This window comes from Vanacampus margaritifer, chromosome 11 (assembly GCF_051991255.1).
Source record: "Vanacampus margaritifer isolate UIUO_Vmar chromosome 11, RoL_Vmar_1.0, whole genome shotgun sequence".
Lineage (NCBI taxonomy): Eukaryota > Metazoa > Chordata > Actinopteri > Syngnathiformes > Syngnathidae > Vanacampus > Vanacampus margaritifer.
Genome location: NC_135442.1, coordinates 13,642,489 through 13,662,243, shown reverse-complemented (window position 1 = coordinate 13,662,243; position 19,755 = coordinate 13,642,489). Strand labels below are relative to the sequence as shown.

At 39.7% G+C, this 19,755-nt stretch overlaps 3 protein-coding genes and 1 pseudogene across 7 annotated transcripts in view; 3 read left to right on the top strand and 1 right to left on the bottom strand.

The window, feature by feature from the left end:
• Positions 1 to 838: 838 nt before the first annotated feature.
• dynlt3 (dynein light chain Tctex-type 3) lies at positions 839 to 2,464 on the top strand. 2 transcript variants are annotated; one of them, XM_077580168.1, is made up of 5 exons: positions 839 to 938; positions 1,470 to 1,511; positions 1,600 to 1,723; positions 1,806 to 1,883; positions 2,021 to 2,464. In XM_077580168.1, exons 1-5 carry the CDS (start codon positions 912 to 914, stop codon positions 2,089 to 2,091), a joined length of 342 nt encoding a protein of 113 aa, XP_077436294.1. In that variant the 5' UTR covers positions 839 to 911; the 3' UTR covers positions 2,092 to 2,464. The 2 variants fall into 2 exon arrangements, with proteins under 2 accessions (XP_077436294.1, XP_077436293.1); XM_077580167.1 differs by having other exon boundaries at positions 1,806 to 1,904.
• Positions 2,465 to 3,034: 570 nt separating this feature from the next.
• xk (X-linked Kx blood group (McLeod syndrome)) lies at positions 3,035 to 12,496 on the bottom strand. 3 transcript variants are annotated; one of them, XM_077579597.1, is made up of 4 exons: positions 10,270 to 12,496; positions 6,805 to 7,067; positions 5,257 to 5,689; positions 3,035 to 5,181 (listed from the first exon to the last, which is right to left on the bottom strand). In XM_077579597.1, the coding sequence occupies exons 1-4, from the start codon at positions 10,512 to 10,514 to the stop codon at positions 4,899 to 4,901; spliced, it is 1,224 nt and encodes a 407-aa protein (XP_077435723.1). In that variant the 5' UTR covers positions 10,515 to 12,496; the 3' UTR covers positions 3,035 to 4,898. The 3 variants fall into 3 exon arrangements, with proteins under 3 accessions (XP_077435723.1, XP_077435724.1, XP_077435722.1); XM_077579598.1 differs by having other exon boundaries at positions 5,301 to 5,689; XM_077579596.1 differs by having other exon boundaries at positions 3,035 to 5,689.
• LOC144060439 (uncharacterized) overlaps positions 12,459 to 19,755 on the top strand; it is a 13,810-nt gene continuing 6,513 nt past the window's right edge. The window contains exons 1-2 of the mRNA XM_077579988.1: positions 12,459 to 12,926; positions 13,730 to 15,779. Of these exons, the coding sequence (XP_077436114.1) occupies positions 12,803 to 12,926; positions 13,730 to 15,779 (2,174 nt within the window). The 5' untranslated portion in view covers positions 12,459 to 12,802. The remainder of the gene's footprint in view (positions 12,927 to 13,729; positions 15,780 to 19,755) is intronic.
• LOC144060250 (ciliogenesis-associated TTC17-interacting protein-like) overlaps positions 18,105 to 19,755 on the top strand; it is a 14,639-nt pseudogene continuing 12,988 nt past the window's right edge. Inside the window, exons 1-2 of the transcript XR_013295887.1 lie at positions 18,105 to 18,580; positions 18,888 to 19,093. The product of XR_013295887.1 is annotated as a ciliogenesis-associated TTC17-interacting protein-like (transcript). The remainder of the gene's footprint in view (positions 18,581 to 18,887; positions 19,094 to 19,755) is intronic.

Genomic DNA, 19,755 nt, shown 5'->3' with positions numbered 1-19,755 from the left:
AATAAATATACACAATAATACACGTATATCAGAAAAATACAATATTGATAAAGAATTATTTTTTAACCAATAATAAGTAATAATGTTATATTATATATATACAGTACCGTATATAGAGGTTCAGGAGCATTTAGTACAGAACGTCCAAGTTCTGTAACAGCGTTTTCCTTCAAGCCATCAGACTACTACTACATTGTGTTGTCACTGTAGTGTCACTTTATGTTAGTCATAACTGTTGCCATCACTTTAAGTACACTTTAAAGCAGAGACAAATTTTAATAATATACTTAAATACATCATATTTATCTTCTATTTTTATTTATATTGTATCATTATTTATATTCAACCTTAACATTTTTCAGCTGTTGGATGTTGTTGCTGTTGTTGGTTGTGTACGTCTTTTTTTTTTATAATACTTTAGTTTTGTTTTGTTTTCCGCTTGAGTCGTGCAACAACATTTCATTCTGTATATTGGTATATTTGAATGACAATAAAGTAAGTCTAAAGTCTACTATTGTATTAAATATGTTGTATCATTAGCCAAGTAAACATTGTGGGGGGGGGGTATACTCAGTCCTCAATGTTAGCAACGCTAAGGTAATAAGTTGCAAACAAAACAAAACAAAGTAGAGCCACTTCCTAGTTGTTGTTGTGCCAAGTTAATGGCGTACTTTATCCACCTCTGGTAGTCAACAGTTTATCAAATTCTCATCCATGTCATTTTCACAATGGTCATTGACGTACTGTAGTGTGTACATACGGCCACAACGGGGCGCCATAGCAGTGACCAGCTGACTAAATGCTTCTCTCTTTTCTGCGCTCGTTGTTTGACGCATGCGCAAAACAGAAACAGTAAGAAAACTACTTACCTCCCTATCCACTGCGAGGCAGCGGTGAGATTACGGGCACAAATGGAGGAGTTTAACAACGGCGACGAGGTATATGCTTGATGTTGATATTTCCCGTCACGTTTTGACGCTCAAATCACAGCTGGCTTCTATTTGCCGCTGGTCGGTCAGCTAGAGAAGCTAAACGGAGAGGTTGCGTTTCCAGTGTGGGTCGGACGAGGAAAGAAAGGAAACGCATTTTTATGTTATCGTTTTGGCAAAAGCTCCTAAATATACTGTGCGTATAATTCTTAAAGCGCTTGTACCAGACGCCAACCATAATTCTATTAATTATGATACTATACTAAATAGTTTACATTATTATTATTATTATTAAGTGAATTTAAATAAATTCTTCTAAATGTCATTTAACGTAATTTAGCCAAATTTAATGTAGTAACTGTTTGTCCAAAAAAGGATGGAAATAAAGTGTGTTGATCCAAGTCATCAATTAATCAAAACTAATCAACAGATTAACCAATTATTGATGATTGTTAGTTGCAGCCGTGCAAAAATGCTAATTGGAAATTATTTCCTTTAATCTGATTAAACCAATAATGATTCAACGGACTTTTCCCGTAGGCGATCTTCAATGCTGATGAAGCCACTAACAACATTAAAGAGGTAAGTGGAACAGCTCATCCCACAATGATTACAAGCAATGTTATGATTGATGATGGTGACATAGCACTTGTGTGTGTTGATGTTACAGTGCATCGAGGGCGTCATCGGCGGTATGGACTACAGCCAAAGTAAAGTGAATCAGTGGAGCGCCAGCATCGTGGAGCAATCTCTGACTCACCTGGTCAAGCAAGGACGCCCATTCAAGTACATAGGTGACTTGGCCAGCAACAGGTGATGTACATGATGTGTGTTCACTGGATGAAGGTCACATGTGACGCGTGTTGTTTTTACCAGTTAATTGCACCGTCATGCAGAAGAGTGGCGCCGGTCTGCACACGGCAAATTCGTGCTACTGGGATAATGCCACGGATGGTGAGATCATCCATCACATTGGTTTGCTCATACCTTGACTTACAAGTGCCACAACTTATTTATTTTTTTACATTTTTTTTAAGTTGTGAGTAAAAAGTGGAACGGAAGGGTAAAAAAGTTGAACTTTTTTTTTTCAGGAAGCTGCACAGTCCGATGGGAGAACCGCACCATGTACTGCGTGGTCAGCGTCTTTGCCGTGGCTATGTAATGCCAGCGAAATCTCGCCGGGACCATAATGGTCCTCCTTGCCAGTTTACAGTATTTCTCCTGACTACATGGGACTGAAATTACATCATCATGTCCAGGAGGCCATGACGAGTTATGTGATCATTCCGACGTCCTGAGGAACTTACTTACTTGGACCATACAACACTTGTGTTGTATAGTAGTGACCCCTCAGTTGTTTCCATGCATTGACGTCTCCCTTGTTACGTTCCGAAGTAAGCTTGTCCTTACAGTACTTAAATGCACAAAGGAATGATTTGTTATATATTACTTACTTGTTGTTTGGTCCAAATGTGTTCAACAATATTTCCTTAAATGTCTTTTGTTCCAAAATTAAAATAGGTATTTAAAATATGTATTACGAATTGTCCCTTTCTCTTATCGGGCCATTTTAGTTTTTGTAAAAAATAAAAATGAAACCATTAATCATTTCCAAACTTTTCCCACAGTTGATGTGATTTAAATAAATAAATTAAAAAAATATATATATATATTTGAAGGGTAAAGTACAAATAAACTAATGTGGTTGCACAAGTGCACACCCACATAACTGCAATGTGCTGTGTCCATCATCAGCCAATCACATTCAAAGCCAAGTTAAATTGGACTCAGCACACACCTAACTAAAGTGCCTCTGAATAACTGCAAATACATTTTTAGCTTTTCAAGTAGGCTTTTTCTTTTTTTGGCTTTGCAGTTTCGTGCTAACAGGCTCCCAGTTTACCCTAATAGTGAGCGTTATAGGAAATGAATGCATGAACATTACTTACTTTTTACGTTTGGTTTTATGTAGGAAAAAATACATTTCTTAATCATTCAATTACTGAGCCCATGTGAATATTTCTGCTTTTGTCCACTAGAGGTCAATAGAGTGCCGTGACAATATTTGCACAGCCTTAAGGAATTTTGACGGAATTAAACTCAACGTATAAAATATAGATTTATTATATTTTGAAATGCATTTCAATTGAATGTGTAAAAAGACAAAACTTGACACTGCCACATAAAGGGGGAAGGTTGAAACGATAATACATCATCCATTCATACTATAGGAGCGCGTGTGTGCTCTAAGTGTAAATATTCACGCACACTGACGAAACGCTGCATTAAAAAAAAATCTTCGACTGCTCGTGGAAACGTGCAAAAAGAAATTTGCGCATTGCATGCAGTCTTGTGTTTTCTGATTTCAGTCTCAAAAACGTCACAACAGCAGCAGCACATATTTTAACGCTTTCATCATTCATCATAAGTATTGAAGTTACAAAGAAATGGACAATTCCAAACATCCGGGCAATGCAACGCAAATGCGTCCTTTACACGGTGAAAAGAAACGGTGTATTGTATTGCTTTTGCCTGTGACTAGCATAACCAGGCAGATAAGTAGTCAAAACACATTTCATTTTCATATTTTGAAATCAAAATAACCCTCACAAGTCAAATTACAATGATCCAGAGTCCAATACTTTTCAATAAACAGGGAGCGCCATTCCACCTTTTTTCCCGTCATTTTATCGAGTATAAGGCCGTGATTTTGACTTGTGACGTAAGATCGAAACTGTCAATAAACGACTGCATGTCAAACCCAAAAATGGGGGCGTAAGTACAAGAGGGCGTCCATGCACGCACACACACACATGCATCGCAAATATGTGCAAAAGTGTTAGGACATGCCTTTTTTTTTCCATGAACAACTTGTTTGCTTGGGTGAGTTTGTTGTGGAACCTCACAAAAAGGCATTTGAGATGAATACATGCAAATATTATTTTAATTGTCACTTCCCAAATGTTTGAAATGCCCAGGCGTCCCAATACTTTAGGTTAATGGCATTATAGTGAATTTCAATGGGGAAAGATGATTTGAGTTGAGTTGTTCCGAGATACAAGTGTGGTCTCCGAACAAATTAAGTCTTAAGGCATCAATGTATCTAACTTTTTGGGAGTAGCGCAAGCTTGTATTTTCACTTCACGTATTTTATAGTTTGGCTTGTCTTATAGGGCTGAATAATAATTGAATTCAAATCATGTGTGTATATTTTATTTATTTATATGAACTGATAAATCTACGGATTTGCTTTTGTGATCTGTAGTCAAATTGTAGTAAATTAACTAACTGAAATAACTAAATAATAATAATAATCTTTCATATTAATTACTTGTTCCTTTTCCCTTTTTTTGCAATATCCTAACCCAGGGGTGCTCAAGTTTGGTCCTTGAGAGCCTCTATCCAGCCTGTTTTCCATGTTTCCCTCCCGCAGCACAGCTGAATCTAATGATTGCTAATCAGCAAGCTTTGCAGAAGCCTGATAACGATCCTGATCATGAGTCAGGTGTGTTAGTGGAGAGAAACATGGAAAACAGGCTGGATAGCGGCTCTCGAGGACCGAACTTGAGCACCCCTGCCCTAACCCATAATAGCTATATATTTATGTATAATAAATCTGATTGTTCTTATTGTAATACAGCTACATTTATTACTTGTGTTTATTATCGCAAATGAAATCGCAATATTTAGAGAGAAAAAAAAATTGCAATTTTTTTTTTCAAAATCGTTCAGCCCTACTGGCATCCCAATATTTTTCCCCATAAAAACAATCTCATTAGAACTGTAGTTCTACAGAGTGACATCAGCTGTATAAATACATTGCAGGTTTAAGGATACACATGCTGTTAGAATGGTAGAAAAGAGTCCAATCAGAAGATGGGATGGAGTGTAAACATAGAAAGTAGTCAGCGTGGCACTTAGGAGTCAAGCTCTGTGGTCGCCGCTAGCCTAATTCAACGCTTCTCGGACCTAATCGCTGGGAATGTCGCAACGCGCCTCAACCGGCGTGCCGACCTCGCTTCGAGGCCCGAGCTCCTTGCGAGGTTCGTTGGTCGACTCGGCGGAGGCGCACGGCAGACAGAGGAGGGAGCAGCAGTCCTGTAAGCTCTGGCTCATGATGCTGGAGGTGAAGAGTCGCCGACACGGGTGACAGGACTGGTAAAAGAGCAGCATGAAGAAAATGCAGGCGCCGTAGGCCCCCAGCAGCTCCAGTACCAGCAGCGGCGCCGACGTGAACTCGTAAAAGTCGGTCCTGTAAATGTACCAGATCAGCAGCAGCAATGCGTTCTCGATGAACCGCAGCATGTAGTACACCACCATGCGGTACCAGTTCTGTGACTTGTTAATCAGGTCCGGGTCGCTGAGCTTCACCTGCACGGCCGACCAGCAGAACACGTTGATGCCGGCGTACAGGAAGGTGAGCATGCACAGGACGACGGCCGTGCCCACGCGCGTCAGAGTCTTCTCGATGTTCTGCGGGAAGGGCGAGTGGCTCCTCCAGAACAGGATCCACGGGTAGAAGAAGAAAGCCAGGAAGTTGAGCACAACCACGGGAACCACCCAGATTTTCAGCACCGAGCTGAACAGCACCAGGACCACCACGCGGCTGGCGATCTCGCAGCTGCGCCACATGAAGATGCACAGGTAGGCCGACGGACTCATGGACACGTGGTATTCATCGTATTTGATCTTGATGGCCAGGATGTTGCAGCGGAGGGCGCCGTACACGATGGACAGCAAGGAGATCACCATTAGAGTGCCTGAACAAAAACACAAAAGTTCTGTCGGAACTTCTGCTGGTTCTTTTGCTTGTAATGCTACGTGAGTCGTCGCTAGTAGGTTTAATCTCAGGAAGATCGAGTCCTGTACAGGACCGTGGAGGCTCATAAGTAAGTCTAACGTGTCCAAAATGAGTCATGTTAAAAACATTTAACATGTTCTAGCCTTCCTAAAAATGCATATTTTTAAAGTCCCTGTAAAGTGAAAATATTAACTTGAATAAATAAATTTGAATGAATAAATTGGGACTTTGTAGGCGTTTCTGATTTAATGGGCGCCCCCTCGACTCCTACCTATCACTCAAATGTACATTATGTACTCATAAGGGATGTCAATTGTGTCGTCAACGTCGGCATATGCGACATAGTGGAGACGTTGAAAAAAATATATATACTGGCTGTACCTGCTTTTATTGGCCTCTGAGGGGCAGCCTTGTGCCTTACATACAATAAATGGTGTTATCGAACCTGTTTGTGCGTGAATATTCCCCTGAATGTGGATGCTAATTTCCCGTTAGCGTATGAATTGACTTTAGCATAAACGCTAGCAGTGTTTTTAAAACTAAGGTCGTTTAGTATTTAAATAAACAATGTGTGTCTTGGTGCGTGTTTAGCTTTCAGTAAACTCCAACTAGGGTGCCATTAAACAGCTTAATGGACGCCAGAATCACATACACACAACGCTTGTTACGCAAGCAACATGGTGCATTCAGGGTACTTTCACAACATAGGGAACTTGTCAATGCACTGCAACGTTCTGCACATGAGTTGTTTTTCTTTAAATATTACGTTTTAAAGATCGTGGGAAGCCAAAATCACAATAACATTTCTGTACCATCATGTCTTTTCTTTAAATCAGGTTGACATCTGCTACCTTGACATGCACATGGCAGCAAGTGAATGTGGCCAGGTAGATGTTTCCCCTTTTAAACACAGGTGTTAGTGTTTACATGAAGTCAAAATAACTCTTGAGGAATTGTAGCACTGGCATCCACACACAGACCACATCCGCTAAATTACATAACACCAATCTTTTTTTTTTTTTGCCCAATTACCGGTAACTCATAATCTTCCGACGGTCCATCCCACCCTCTCACCTCTTCCGACGGACACGCCTCGTTGCAGCACGCAAATGTACAGCTGCAAGGTGAGCTGCGGGGCCGAGCCCAGGAAGGCCTGCATGACGGCGGTGCGTGCGAAGGCCGCCCGGTGCGTCACCAACTTGCCCTCGGCCTGGCCCACCTGCCGCTCCACCTCCTCGGGCTCGCCCCGGCGGGGCATCTGTTTCTTCCTGGTGATGCTAACGTAGGGCTCCTCCACGCGGCCCACGCTGCCATAAGTCCAGAAGGCCTCCAAACACCTTGGAGCCACAGAGGTCAAAATTAATTTTAACTATCTCTATTAGTTTTTGTTTAAAAATTCCATTTCAAATCTAGTTTTTTTTATTGTACATTTAGTGTTGTACATAAAATGTGTGATTAATCGCGAGTTAACTAATGAAGTCATGCAATTAATTACGATTAAAAACTTTAATCACCCGACGCCCCAAATTTTTTATTATTTTCTTTTTTTTTTATTCATTCACTGCCATTGACGGCTATAAACGTCAAAAATGAATTTGAACTATTTCTATTAGTTCAACATTTTCCACTTTTGTTAACAAGAGTATGAAAACCTAGAATTTTTTTATTGTACATTTAGAACATATAGAATTTGTGATTAATCGGGAGTTAACTAGTGAAGTCATGTGATTAATTACAATTAAAAACATTTAATCGCCTTTTGTCCATAATATTTAATAAAAACATTTTTTTTATGAATTTATGGCAGTGAATGAGTTAAAAGACACTCATTTGCTGAAAGAGTGATTCCAAAGTTAAGTTCAAAAAAGGACATATGGTACGTATCTGCAAATCTTTTGTCTCTGAAGAGAGGTGCAAGCCAGTCAGTCTGCCAGCAGGTTACTCAAACATATTGGTTGCGAGCCGCCGTTTGGAGCAAAGCAGCATTGATTTGATGCCAGCAACAACAAAAAACTGCAGATGTACACAAACTCTCAAGTTGTTTGTAGTCCAGTTCTACCACACCTCAGGTAAGCGTGCTGTTATTTATTACCGACTTTGAGTTATGCTTTGGAAACGCAAAAAGGATTTAATTCAAGAGTGTCATAATGATTCATGCTGTAGCAATAATTTGTTCAACTTTTATGTGCGATACAATTTAATTGAACCATTACGACTATATACATAATCTTACAGTGGCTTACAAAAAAATAAATACACCTTTTACCACTGCCTCGTTTTTGATGAATACTACCTACTACACTACACTGTTGATCATTATGATGGTACTTTTAGAGCAAAGTATTTTTTGAGGTGGAACTTGGTGTAAAAATTTTACTTTTTCAAATCAAATATTCAAAAGTAATTGAAAGAAATATTGCATATATGCAAATCCACAGATGCTGAACCACAAGTTTGCGAAGTGTAACCCTGATATTCAGGGTGGACCAGGTCGACGTGCAAATAGCTAAAAATCTGCAGATGCCATTTGAAATGCATTGGATTTTTTTTTTTTGCAAACCCAAAGAAAATAAAAAATAAATAAAAAATACTGATAAACCTCTATATATTGTCCATGAAAATGTGGTTTGCTCTCTATTTAAAAAAAAATAATAACCCAATAAATAACTTATTATAAATAATCCCCACAATAAAAAAAAAATCTCTTAAAAAAAAAATAATAATAATGGAGCCACTGTGAGAGTGTGGTTGTGTTGTTCCGATACCGCCCTGCATTGAATCAGCGGCATCGGCAAGCACTAACAAATAACATGCCAATACCATTATTTCCTATGCTAATATAGGACTTTGGATGCAGCATATTGTGTCTTGCTCATGCACGACATTCACTGATGTGTGACGTGTTCACTGCATGCCGAGTCAAGATATCCTATTGGCCCTTGAATGCTCTGAACCAAAGGCAGGGCAGCAATTTCATGTTGAAAAAAACACAACCGAGGTATTGGTATCAGCCGATACTGCAAAACTGGGTATCGGCATCGAGGGGGCCCAAAAATTGGATCGGAACAACTAGTTGTGACGGGCTGCCAGTTACTATATGGGAGAAAGTGCATATGGTAACTAACTTTGTATCCACTTATTGTATTTGCTCAATAAAGGTTGAGGACCATTTCATGTTTTCGACAGCTTTCATTTATGCATTCCAGGTGTTTTTTGGCTCAGATAGGGGAAATGCGTCAGCTTGCTCCCCCTCTCAGCTTGTGTTGTCCGAAGATAAGAAGGCCAACGGTATCACATGCTATTCTTAGACGTGCTCTCCACTGAGGAAACATGCAATTGCCCTTTCCAGCAGACTAGTGTAAACTTGAGGAGGAAAAAGGAAGGTCGAGATCAGATCCTCTGGTGTCGTACAAACATCTGCGAGTGCACGTAAGACTATAAGGGCATTAAAGGGGTGAATGTGTAGAATATGTTCAGGGAGGCTTCATACAGACAAGGATTAGGATCATTCCCATTTGGAGGCAGATGGCCAGAATATATTGTGCACAGATGTCGCACAATAAGTGATGTAAATGTATCAGTGACATTCAGAGATGCTACAATTCTATTTTTTAAAGCAAAACAGCTGTAAAAAAAATAACTTAATAAATATTTTTTAATTGTTTTTAAATAATTTTCATCCCTTATCTACTAGGGTTAAAATAAAAATATATTTTTTTTCCGTTAAACATAACATTAATTCAGCTGTAAAAATACAAAAATAAAAAATATATTTTCATCTCTTATCTACTAGGGTTGAAATAATATATATATTTTTTTTTTTTTTAACGTAACGTAATTTTTTTTAAACAATGTTTTAACATTGATAATCCATCCGTCTTTTCTGCGTACTACTTATCCTTCTTACGGGTCGCGGGTGTGATGACTCGAGCCAAGCTGACTATACTCACATTCGCACCTACGGAAAATTTAGAGCAGGGGTCACCACCATGCTGCCCGCGGGCACCAGGTAGCCCCCAACCAAGCATTTTTTCAACTTGCGCATGCAAAAGTCAATAGCCTGTAGCATTATAGGAAAAATGCTAAGTTTTTAGCATTTAGCCTACATGTACTTGCAAAATGCAAATGCGTTTGAACGTTGTTTGCTAGTAAAAAAAAATGTTTACTCTATAATGGGAGTTCCACGCTTCCATAAGTAGGGCACAGATCTACTAGTAAACAATCAAAATGGCAGAAATGTCCATGATGAATGAATGTTTCAGTTTGCTATCATGGAGGAAAAACATTCTTAATCTGGAGGGAAACCTGAAACACCCCCCACCCCCAAATCTCTATCTGCACCCATGGCTTGTGTACCGAAAGGCAGGCATGCAGACATGCAGTGATCGAGGGCAATGGACATGATATCAATGTGTATTGATCAGCTGACTGCAACTAACTAATCAGTGCATCACGCTCACGTGCACAGTCAGCACGCGACACGCAGGCAAGCCCCTTTGTGTGTTTTAATCACAGGAGCAAACAAACCAAAGCACCGACCTGACGATGGGTCCGAACTGCAGCATGTGCAGCAGCAAGATGAACGGCCGGTCCCTGCCCAGGTCCCGGTAGAAGAAGATGAGGGCCAGCTGCACCAGCATTGACGGCACCAGCGAGAAGAGCAAGGTGAGCGTCTGCCAGACCTGGTCCCCCGCCGACTTGTACGTGGAGCTCAGGTAGAGCGCCGCAGTGGTCTCGGCTGTGAACAGGGACACTGACAAAAAGATGGAGCTGGGCAGTCGCATCCTCGCTCACACCGCCATGGAGCGGGGAGGCCGGCGGCTCGGATGGCGCCCTGGAGTGGCGCACCGCCCTACCTACCGCAGACCATCCGCCCTGTCTTCACCAGCCAGGATGTAGTTCCCGATAGTGATGGCAGTGCGACACTGAAGCTTCGATACAAGCTTCAAACCCTGAACTACAATTCCATAGAACCACTGCTTCAAAGCTTCTTTTGGTGCGGAAAAAATCACGTGACATATGACGTCCGAAGCAGCGACTGATTCATTGCCCGAATTAATCACATGCCTGGTTCGTGGTCCAATCACGTGATTCTCGATTCTGACAGGTGACAGGTTGAAACAGTTTTGAATTTGAGCGTCAACCTTTTATAACCGCTCTAAACAATGTACTATTCGTGGGTTGTTGGTGCTGTTGAATTGTCATTGCCTTGCGTTGTTACATTTGGTCATTCATGGAGCCAGCCAGGAAGAGAGGTCGTTCTGAAATGTGGGAACACTTCAATCTGATCACTCCTGATAAGGTAGGTGTGCTGGCTGTTTAAAGTTATGTATATAGATCAGAATCAGAAAAAAACTTCAATTATCCCCGGGGGACAATTATTTATTGATTTATTTTTTCGAAGGGCATTTTTTTTTTCGAGGCGCAAATTAAATACAATTTTTTTGACTTGGACGGGAATGGAACCCGAGTTACCGGAGTGGCAGGTGATCATTTTACCACTTAACAACCAATGTTTGGTTGTAAAGCTTATGTAAATAGGTTTTACCTTTTGTACTTTCTTCAATTGATTTGACCTCAGTCAGGTGCATGTGTAGAAACAGTATATGTAATATGATGCACGCCAGCATCGTCGGTCCCGTGCGAGCGAGTTTTCTCTAAATGTGGAGAAGTTGTGAGCAAAAAAAGAAACCGGCTCAATCCAAAAACAGTGGAAAAAATAATGTACCTCAATAAAAATCTTTGAGTGTCCCCCATGTCAGTTACACAAGCACACCCAACCTCTGCCATATTTTACCAGCACTTTCTCCTCAATAACAAAATACACACATTCATCAGGGAATTTTTCTAGTTTTTCAATAGCAGCTGTTGCTGCTTCCTGTCACTAGGTGGGGATAAGGCATCAGAATTTAATTTACCTGTATCGAAGTAGTAGTGGTAAAAGAAGAACCAGAACAATGAACATCATGGACAAGTATTTAGTTATTCAATGCAAACAATAATAAAAGCACTTTACTTTCTGATTTTGAAATGAACCCACGGTCTGAAATAAACAGCCCCCACGGTCGGCCAACCAGGAAATGTATTGTATTATTTCTCGTATTTTATGTCTCCAGACTGGGTATGGTCTGGAGACATAATACCCATAGTGGAGATGGAGTCAAGTTTAACAAACAGAGGGAGGGTGAGCTAAAAGGAACTGTTTGTTGTTGTTTATATAAAACAGTGGTGGTTTGGCTCTCAGCGCATCGAAAGATAAGATTAAAAAACACACAAAAGTGGTCAGAGACAGGGACTTGCAGGATATGAGAGGCCAGCATTGACACCTTTTGTAAAAACAAGGTCCAATGTATTGCCATATGAATGAGTGGTACAGTTGACATGTTGGATAAAATCTGGACTAAAAAGAGAATCTAACAATTCCATTGCTTTGGAGTGTTCACTAGTTCAAAATTCAGGGTCGTCACCAACACACATCATTGGTGCGTGTAGACGTGAATTCACAAATTATCTGGCTTTCAGTCTGTTTAGTGTTTAGTAACAATTAATACTGAAATAACTTTATATTACTGGTAAACCCCTCAATATTTTTAGGGATGTAACTAAACATGTTTCTTACTCGTCCAAATGCAAAGATTTTTTCTAAATGTATTCTCCAAATGAACATAGGCTCAAACGTTTATATAAGTTATGCCCCACCCCGTGACACGAGATTTGTTCAACTGGTGTTGCCGTAGAATAGATTTCACGTGACCAATACTCCATTCCAGGCTGCTTTTACATAGCCACACGCGGTTCACTATAATTCGTAATAATTCATTCTGAATTCGTACTTTACGAACTTACACATCGACACTGTGCGTCCGTCACTACTCTATTGAAGACAAACTGCTCCATTTTGTGTCTGGTTACATTCGTATCACACAGTTTTTGTCAAAATCTTTCGGCATTGTTTAGCTTACCTTATCTTAGCTTAGCTTGCCGCCGAAAAAAAGGAGACGCGTTTGTTATCGACATATTGGCTCAACAAACGTAAAATGTGACCGAAAAGTGTCGTGAATATCGTGTGAAAATGTTGGCAATAACGAAAGTCAAGTACAAAGAGGAGCTTTGTGGCGCACAAGAAGAGAATGAGCGACTACGTCAACTGATGGACGCTTTCTGCAAGCAGCCTCGAGTTGTGTTGAACAGAGCAGGTTTGTCACTTATTTAATCAATACTTTTCAACAATATGTCTATTTTGAAAGGATCCTTCATCCGGGCACTTTTTACCTTACGTTTACAGTTTTTCTCAAGTCGCTTTGGTACATGTCTCAGATAAGAATAGGTGCTCCTATTTTTAATGGTAAATGTTATAAGAATTATATAAGACAGCAGGTTTATTCTTTATTTTTGATTCGTTGACATATCAACAACTAGAATGGAGGATGGAAGCCAAGTAGATAATTTGATATTGTAAACAGAAGTGACTAGTTGGACCATTGATCGTAACTAAGTAAAAATCAAAACACTTTTTTTTTCTTAGCAAAGAATAAGCTAATATATTACATATAGCCACATATTTATGCTAATGGCACATTGACACTAAGCCCATTACAATGATTAAAAATACCCATTTAGGTTTGACATACACTTACTGTTGGCGAAATTGATTTCTCTCCCCTGGCTTTATTTGTTCTTCTTTGCTACCCCCTAGAGTTTGAATAATTAAAAGTTCGTAAACTCCTCGAGGATGTTGTACAGCTCTTGCAGATGCATGTATTTGTTAGCTTTTTGTCAATGAATGCCAGATTTCACAACTTGAAATATTTTCTATATTTATGTGCGGAACAATCAGCGTTACAGAGTAACGTTGAGTGATTTCTGGAACAAACTACGTAACATTTGCCAGCTTTGTTACTCTTTCACTCAGGTGGCCCATGTGATAATCTTAAATATAAAACACATAACGTCACAATAAACGGTCTTTACCAAGCCATGTGTAACTTGTGTCCCGCAGACGTCAGTGAAAAATACCTTTGTCCTGAGCGGCAGGAGCCAGAGTTCCCTGGTGTGAAAGAGGAGGACTTGGAGCCTCTTCCAGTTAAAGAACAGGAGCAGCCACAGCCTCCCAACATAAAAAAAGAGGAGGAGCATTTCACAGAGTTGCCCGTGACTGGTGTCCATTTGAAGAGTGAAGATGAATGTCGATATGAAGAGAACAAAGGGGCGGAGTCTCCAAGCAGCAACTCAAGACAACAAACCACAGAAGATGACGAGGACCACCGTGGAGGATCACAAGCAGACAGCATGTTAGCTCGAATATCAGATGGTGAAGACACGTTACACTCTCCTCAAACCGATGACTATGAACAGTCTGACGGTGTGAAAAATACAGACGTCAGTGAAAAATACCTTTGTCCTGAGCGGCAGGAGCCAGAGTTCCCTGGTGTGAAAGAGGAGGACTTGGAGCCTCTTCAAGTTAAAGACGAGGAGCAGCCACAGCCTCCCAACATAAAAAAAGAGGAGTGGCTGCCGCCATACATAAAAGAGGAGGAGCATTTCACAGAGTTGCCCGTGACTGGTGTCCATTTGAAGAGTGAAGATGAATGTCAATATGAAGAGAACAAAGGGGCGGAGTCTCCAAGCAGCAACTCAAGACAACAAACAACAGAAGATGACGAGGACCACCGAGCAGACAGCATGTTAGCTCGAATATCAGATGGTGAAGACACGTTACACACTCCTCAAACCGATGACTATGAACAGTCTGACGGTGATGTGACATGTCACGCTGCCAGCACATGCTGGAAATGCTGTCAGTGTGGTCAAACTTTTGGCTGCCAGTCTCTATTGAGAAGACATATGATCAGCCACACTGGTGACAAACCTTTTGCATGCTCAGTTTGTGGTAAAAAATGTGCTCATGCGGGGCACTTAAAAATACACACAAGAACACACACTGGTGAGAAACCTTTTTCCTGCTCAGTTTGTGGTCAAAGTTTTGCTGAGAAGGGAAACTTAAAAATACACACAAGAATCCACACTGGAGAGAAGCCTTTTGCCTGTTCAGTTTGTGGTAAAAAATTTGCTCACAAGGAAAGCTTAAAAATACACACAATAACCCACACTGGAGAGAAGCCTTTTGCCTGTTCAGTTTGTGGTAAAAAATTTGCTCAGAAGGGATATTTAAAAATACACACAAGAATCCACACTGGAGAGAAGCCTTTTGCCTGCTTAGTTTGTGGTAAAAAATTTGCTCAGAAGGGATATTTAAAAACGCACAAAAGAATCCACACTGGTGACAAATCTTTTGCATGCTCAGTTTGTGGTAAAAAATGTGCTCATGCTTGGCACTTAAAAATACACACAAGAACACACACTGGTGAGAAACCTTTTTCCTGCTCAGTTTGTGGTCAAACTTTTGTTGAGAAGGGAAACTTAAAAAAACACACCAAAACCCACACTGGGGAGAAGCCTTTTGCCTGCTCAGTTTGTGGTCAAAATTTTGCTGAGAAGGGAAACTTAAAAATACACACAAGAATCCACACTGGAGAGAAGCCTTTTTCCTGCTCAGTTTGTGGTCAAACTTTTGCTAAGAAGGGAAACTTAAAAAAACACACCAAAACCCACACTGGAGAGAAGCCTTTTGCCTGCTCAGTTTGTGGTCAAAATTTTGCTCACAAGAGAAGCTTAAAAATACACACAAGAATCCACACTGGAGAGAAGCCTTTTGCCTGTTCAGTTTGTGGTAAAAAATTTGCTCGGAATGGATATTTAAAAAAACACACCAAAACCCACACTGGAGAGAAGCCTTTTGCCTGCTCAGTTTGTGGTCAAAATTTTGCTGAGAAGGGAAACTTAAAAATGCACACAAGAATCCACACTGGAGAGAAGCCTTTTGCCTGTTCAGTTTGTGGTCAAAATTTTGCTCAGAAGGGATATTTAAAAAAACACACCAAAACCCACACTGGAGAGAAGCCTTTTGCCGGCTCAGTTCGTTGTCAAAGATTCCCAAGTAAGGCTGAAGCTAAGAAGCACAAGTGTGCTGGTGAGAATAGCAGAGATGAATGATGGTGCAAAGAAGTTTGCCGCTGAATGAACGAATGATCTGTGTACCTGTGTTGTATGTGTCTGACTTAACCCTATTTTGATATTGATTTTGTATATAAAATGTTACATCAACCTGACAAAGGCCTGCAGATTTAAACTATCTGACAGCTATAATCTGGCATGTTTACCGGTAATTGTCCATTAATATGCATTGTGCCTTATATCATTTTTAAATTACATTTTCCATGTTTAATATTAAAGGTAATTACAATGACAGTGATTTTAAATCTATAATTTTGTGATCTATTTGTATTCGTAAATACTTTATTATTGTGTGTGCCAAAACACTCAAAACATTGTATATAGTTTGTCCTTTTTTCTTACATTTACACTAGTATGACTCACTCTGTAAATATAATAAATAAAAAAAAGATGTCATCCATTATTACTGAAATAACTCTTTTTTGGTAAACCCCTCAACAATTTTAAAGTTTGTACGTATATCCATCCGTTATAATGTTAAAAAAATAAATGTAAAATAAATAAATAATGAAATACGAAGTGGAACTTTTTTTTTTATTCCACCTTTAGAACAGTTATAAAAATTGCGATTAATTGTGAAGTCATACGATTAATTACAATTAAAAAATTTAATTGCCTGTCGCCCCTAATTTTTTAATGAATTTATTGCAGTGAAATGAGTTACATAAAAAATATATATAAATTCTGATTTTATTTTAATTTGCGGTGCGTTTTGAGAAATTATCTGATTACTGAAAGATTTGTTGATTATCTGCAGCGTCAGCTTTACAATCCACGTGTGCTTTGCAGGCTACATCCAATCCATAGACGCTGTCAAAACGGGGGCTTTAGGACCCAGATGCGGGAAGGCAGAGGTGTAGTCCAAAAAAAAGATTTAATTTCTATTGACCAAAAGGTTTCCAAAGTTCAAAAACATAAAACAAAGCATGAACTTGAACAAAAGAGGGAACAAAAAACAGACAGCAACAAAACATGAACTTGAACTAGAACTTGGGAGGGAACAGAAAACAGGCAGCATGACATGAGGACAAACATACATACCACAATGCACCAACACAGACAGAGGAGAGACAGCAGACTAAATACACCAACACTAATGACGCAACAAGACACACCTGGACCAGACACAAGTGGCTGAGGGCACTGATTGGACAACACAAGGAAGGGCAGGGTCACAATCAACAAGACAAGGAAAACACACAAGGAAAGCAGAAACTGAACATGACAGAACCAAAACATGACAGAACCAAAACATGACAGACGCTATTTGAGGAAATGGGGTCACTTATTTTGAAAGACTGTGCCTTACCTTGTGTGCAAAAAAATATATAACACTAGAGCCAGCTGGGATAGGCTCCAGCAACCCCCGCGACCCTTGTGAGGACAAGCGGTAAAGAAAATGGATGGATGGATGGACTAGAGATTACAATGATGTGCACACATTTGGGATTGCACGGGAATGATGTTATAACTTTAGATCATGCACAGTATAAGTGAACTCGCAGCTTTAAAATAGGTTGGAAATAATGCAATGTGCACAAACTGGGCCCATTCTTAATTAATGTAAGGAAGTTTTTTTGCGTTTATGTTGTTGAAAGTTTTTTTTTTCTTTTATTCAAATGTGTCAAGGAAACACTGTTCCTTTGTTGAACTCAGGATACATTAGACGTACTGTTTTTCATTTTCTGACTCTTTGATGTCATCTATACTTCTCTGCCTTATAGCACCAATAATACTGATTCACACGACCTTTCGTTTTTTTGTTTTTCTTTCCCCCAATTCTGGCTAAATGCTACTTTGAGTTGCAGGTGTGATAGGAATAAGCTGATAGGATTGCTTGTGTTAGTCTGCTTTTATGGTGAAGACAGAGACTCAACGAGGACGTGATGTCATTGTGTATTGTGGCACGGTACAAGATACTGATATGAGGAATGTATAGGTTGACATTTAATTGATACGATAAACTGACAATGAATGGATTTTAAAAATAAATATTAAAAATGAACTTTTGCGCACTTTGATTTCATCTGACAGCACATTACATCACCATCATCACCTATATGTACAAATAATGAAAGTCCACCTTGTGCTTTCAATGCCAAGAAAAATAACACTACAGTATTTTACTTCATAAAAACAAGGCAATAGAACAGTTTGTGCTCCCTGATAATACAATGGTCATTGTGCTGCTTGTTCTAATATGCATGCCACCAGGGGGCAGCATAACACACGGTAATATAGAAACAGACGCAAAGCAGCTATAATATTTTCGTTTTTCACAGAGGTCAAAGAATATTTGCCTGGGAGTTTTGCTATATGTTCTGTCCACATGTGCTGCTACTACTTCAAATATACGTTCTTTAAATGGTTATAGTTCGGATGCTAGCTTTGTTAGCCCATCCAAGGTGTTTTTCATTGTGTGTTAAGCTATTAAGTGAAAGATATTATAACATATTAAGCTAGCTGACTTTTGTAAGTTGTAACACTGAAGTTAATGTGGTTTGGTTAAATACACGAGGGGGTAGTAATTCTTTGTTTAGATTTGCCTTTAAGTTGTGTGGTTGTTTGCAAATAATTAATCCGTTTTGTGTGTATTTGAGAATATTTCCGTAGCATGATAGTCTTATACAATGAGGTTTGGGCACAATGGGCAGTGCCGTCCCCGCTGCACTAGAGGGCGCTCTCCAGCCACCACCATAACTCCTCCTTTTTCCGGTCTGGTGGTCAACATGGCGGCGTCCGTGGCCCGAGTTTGCCGCTATGTTTTATGACACAGGTCTTGTCTTTCCACAAACTACAACCTTTGCACTAAAATGCACATTTCACCGTTCTGCTTCTGTGTGTAACGGACTGCTACACAGTCTAAATAAACGCGGAATTGTCAAGGAGTCCCGGGCAGACATACTCTATGGGGTAAAGGGCTTTAGCTATGTATATATTTAACATGCAGTCCATATTGATTTTATAATGACATTTTAATTGATGAATCATGAACTCATTCACTCACGAATTACTGCAAGGAACTGTTTAGTGCGTGATGTCTAGTGTCTCATGCTTTTACAATTTTGATCTTTTATTAACAGGTTAACTTCATCCTTGGGATGAAACTGATCCAGACCGGGTACCCAATAAAGACTTGGGCTACAGTCCACGTAGCGCACCGCCCTCAATGTCTGTCCAGCGTCACAAGCGACTCCAAAACAGAAAAGCAAAAATGGAAAAGACAGAGGCTGCAATGACTCTGCTGGAGTTAAGCCATTTGGAATCCACAGCAGATAATACAGAAGAGGTGTGTGATGTGTTTCCATGTGCAGTTGCTAATGAATTAGAGGCGGTACAGACTGAAAATGCAAGACTTAAAAAAGAACTTATGTCGTAAAAAGAAAATCAAAGTGCAAAAAATGTTATACAGAAAATGAAGGCAAACAATCCTGAAGATTTCGAGGACAGCAACAAAGTGAAATACTACACAGGACTTTCTAGCTTCCTTACTTTAAGGGCTGTATTTAACCTAATTTCCCCAGAGATATCGGAAAACAAGAATTGTATCTTGAACAAATTTCAAAAGCTCATTATGACGTTGATGCAACTTTGTCTTAATATGCCCATTATTGATCTGTCCTACAGATTTGGTGTGTCCACAGTAGTCATAGACACCTTGAACATCTTATTTGTAGCATTACAGCATTATATTAGCTACAGGCCACTATGCCTTTGGTATTGACAAAATATTTTGCCAGGACATGCATCATAGATTGCTTTGAGATATTTATTGAGAGACCATCCAGTATGAGAGCAAGAGCTCAAACATGGTCGAGCTATAAACATCACAACACTGCCAATTTTTTGATTGCCGTGTCACCACGGAACTGTCTATTTCATATCACGTGAGTGATAAGTATCTGACTGCTAATTGTAAACTTACAACTGCTGAGGTTGAGGAGACGAGGA

Excerpts from the sequence above, each read along its gene's own strand:
- dynlt3 (XM_077580167.1), top strand. The coding sequence starts at position 912 with ATGGAGGAGTTTAACAACGGCGACGAG. Across the intron at positions 939-1,469 it reads AGTTTAACAACGGCGACGAG|GCGATCTTCAATGCTGATGA; the intron begins GTATATGCTTGA and ends CTTTTCCCGTAG. Across the intron at positions 1,512-1,599 it reads CCACTAACAACATTAAAGAG|TGCATCGAGGGCGTCATCGG; the intron begins GTAAGTGGAACA and ends TTGATGTTACAG.
- xk (XM_077579596.1), bottom strand. The coding sequence starts at position 10,514 with ATGCGACTGCCCAGCTCCATCTTTTTGTCAGTGTCCCTGTTCACAGCC. Across the intron at positions 7,068-10,269 it reads CAGTTCGGACCCATCGTCAG|GTGTTTGGAGGCCTTCTGGA; the intron begins GTCGGTGCTTTG and ends TGTGGCTCCAAG. Across the intron at positions 5,690-6,804 it reads AGGCGTGTCCGTCGGAAGAG|GCACTCTAATGGTGATCTCC; the intron begins GTGAGAGGGTGG and ends GTTTTTGTTCAG.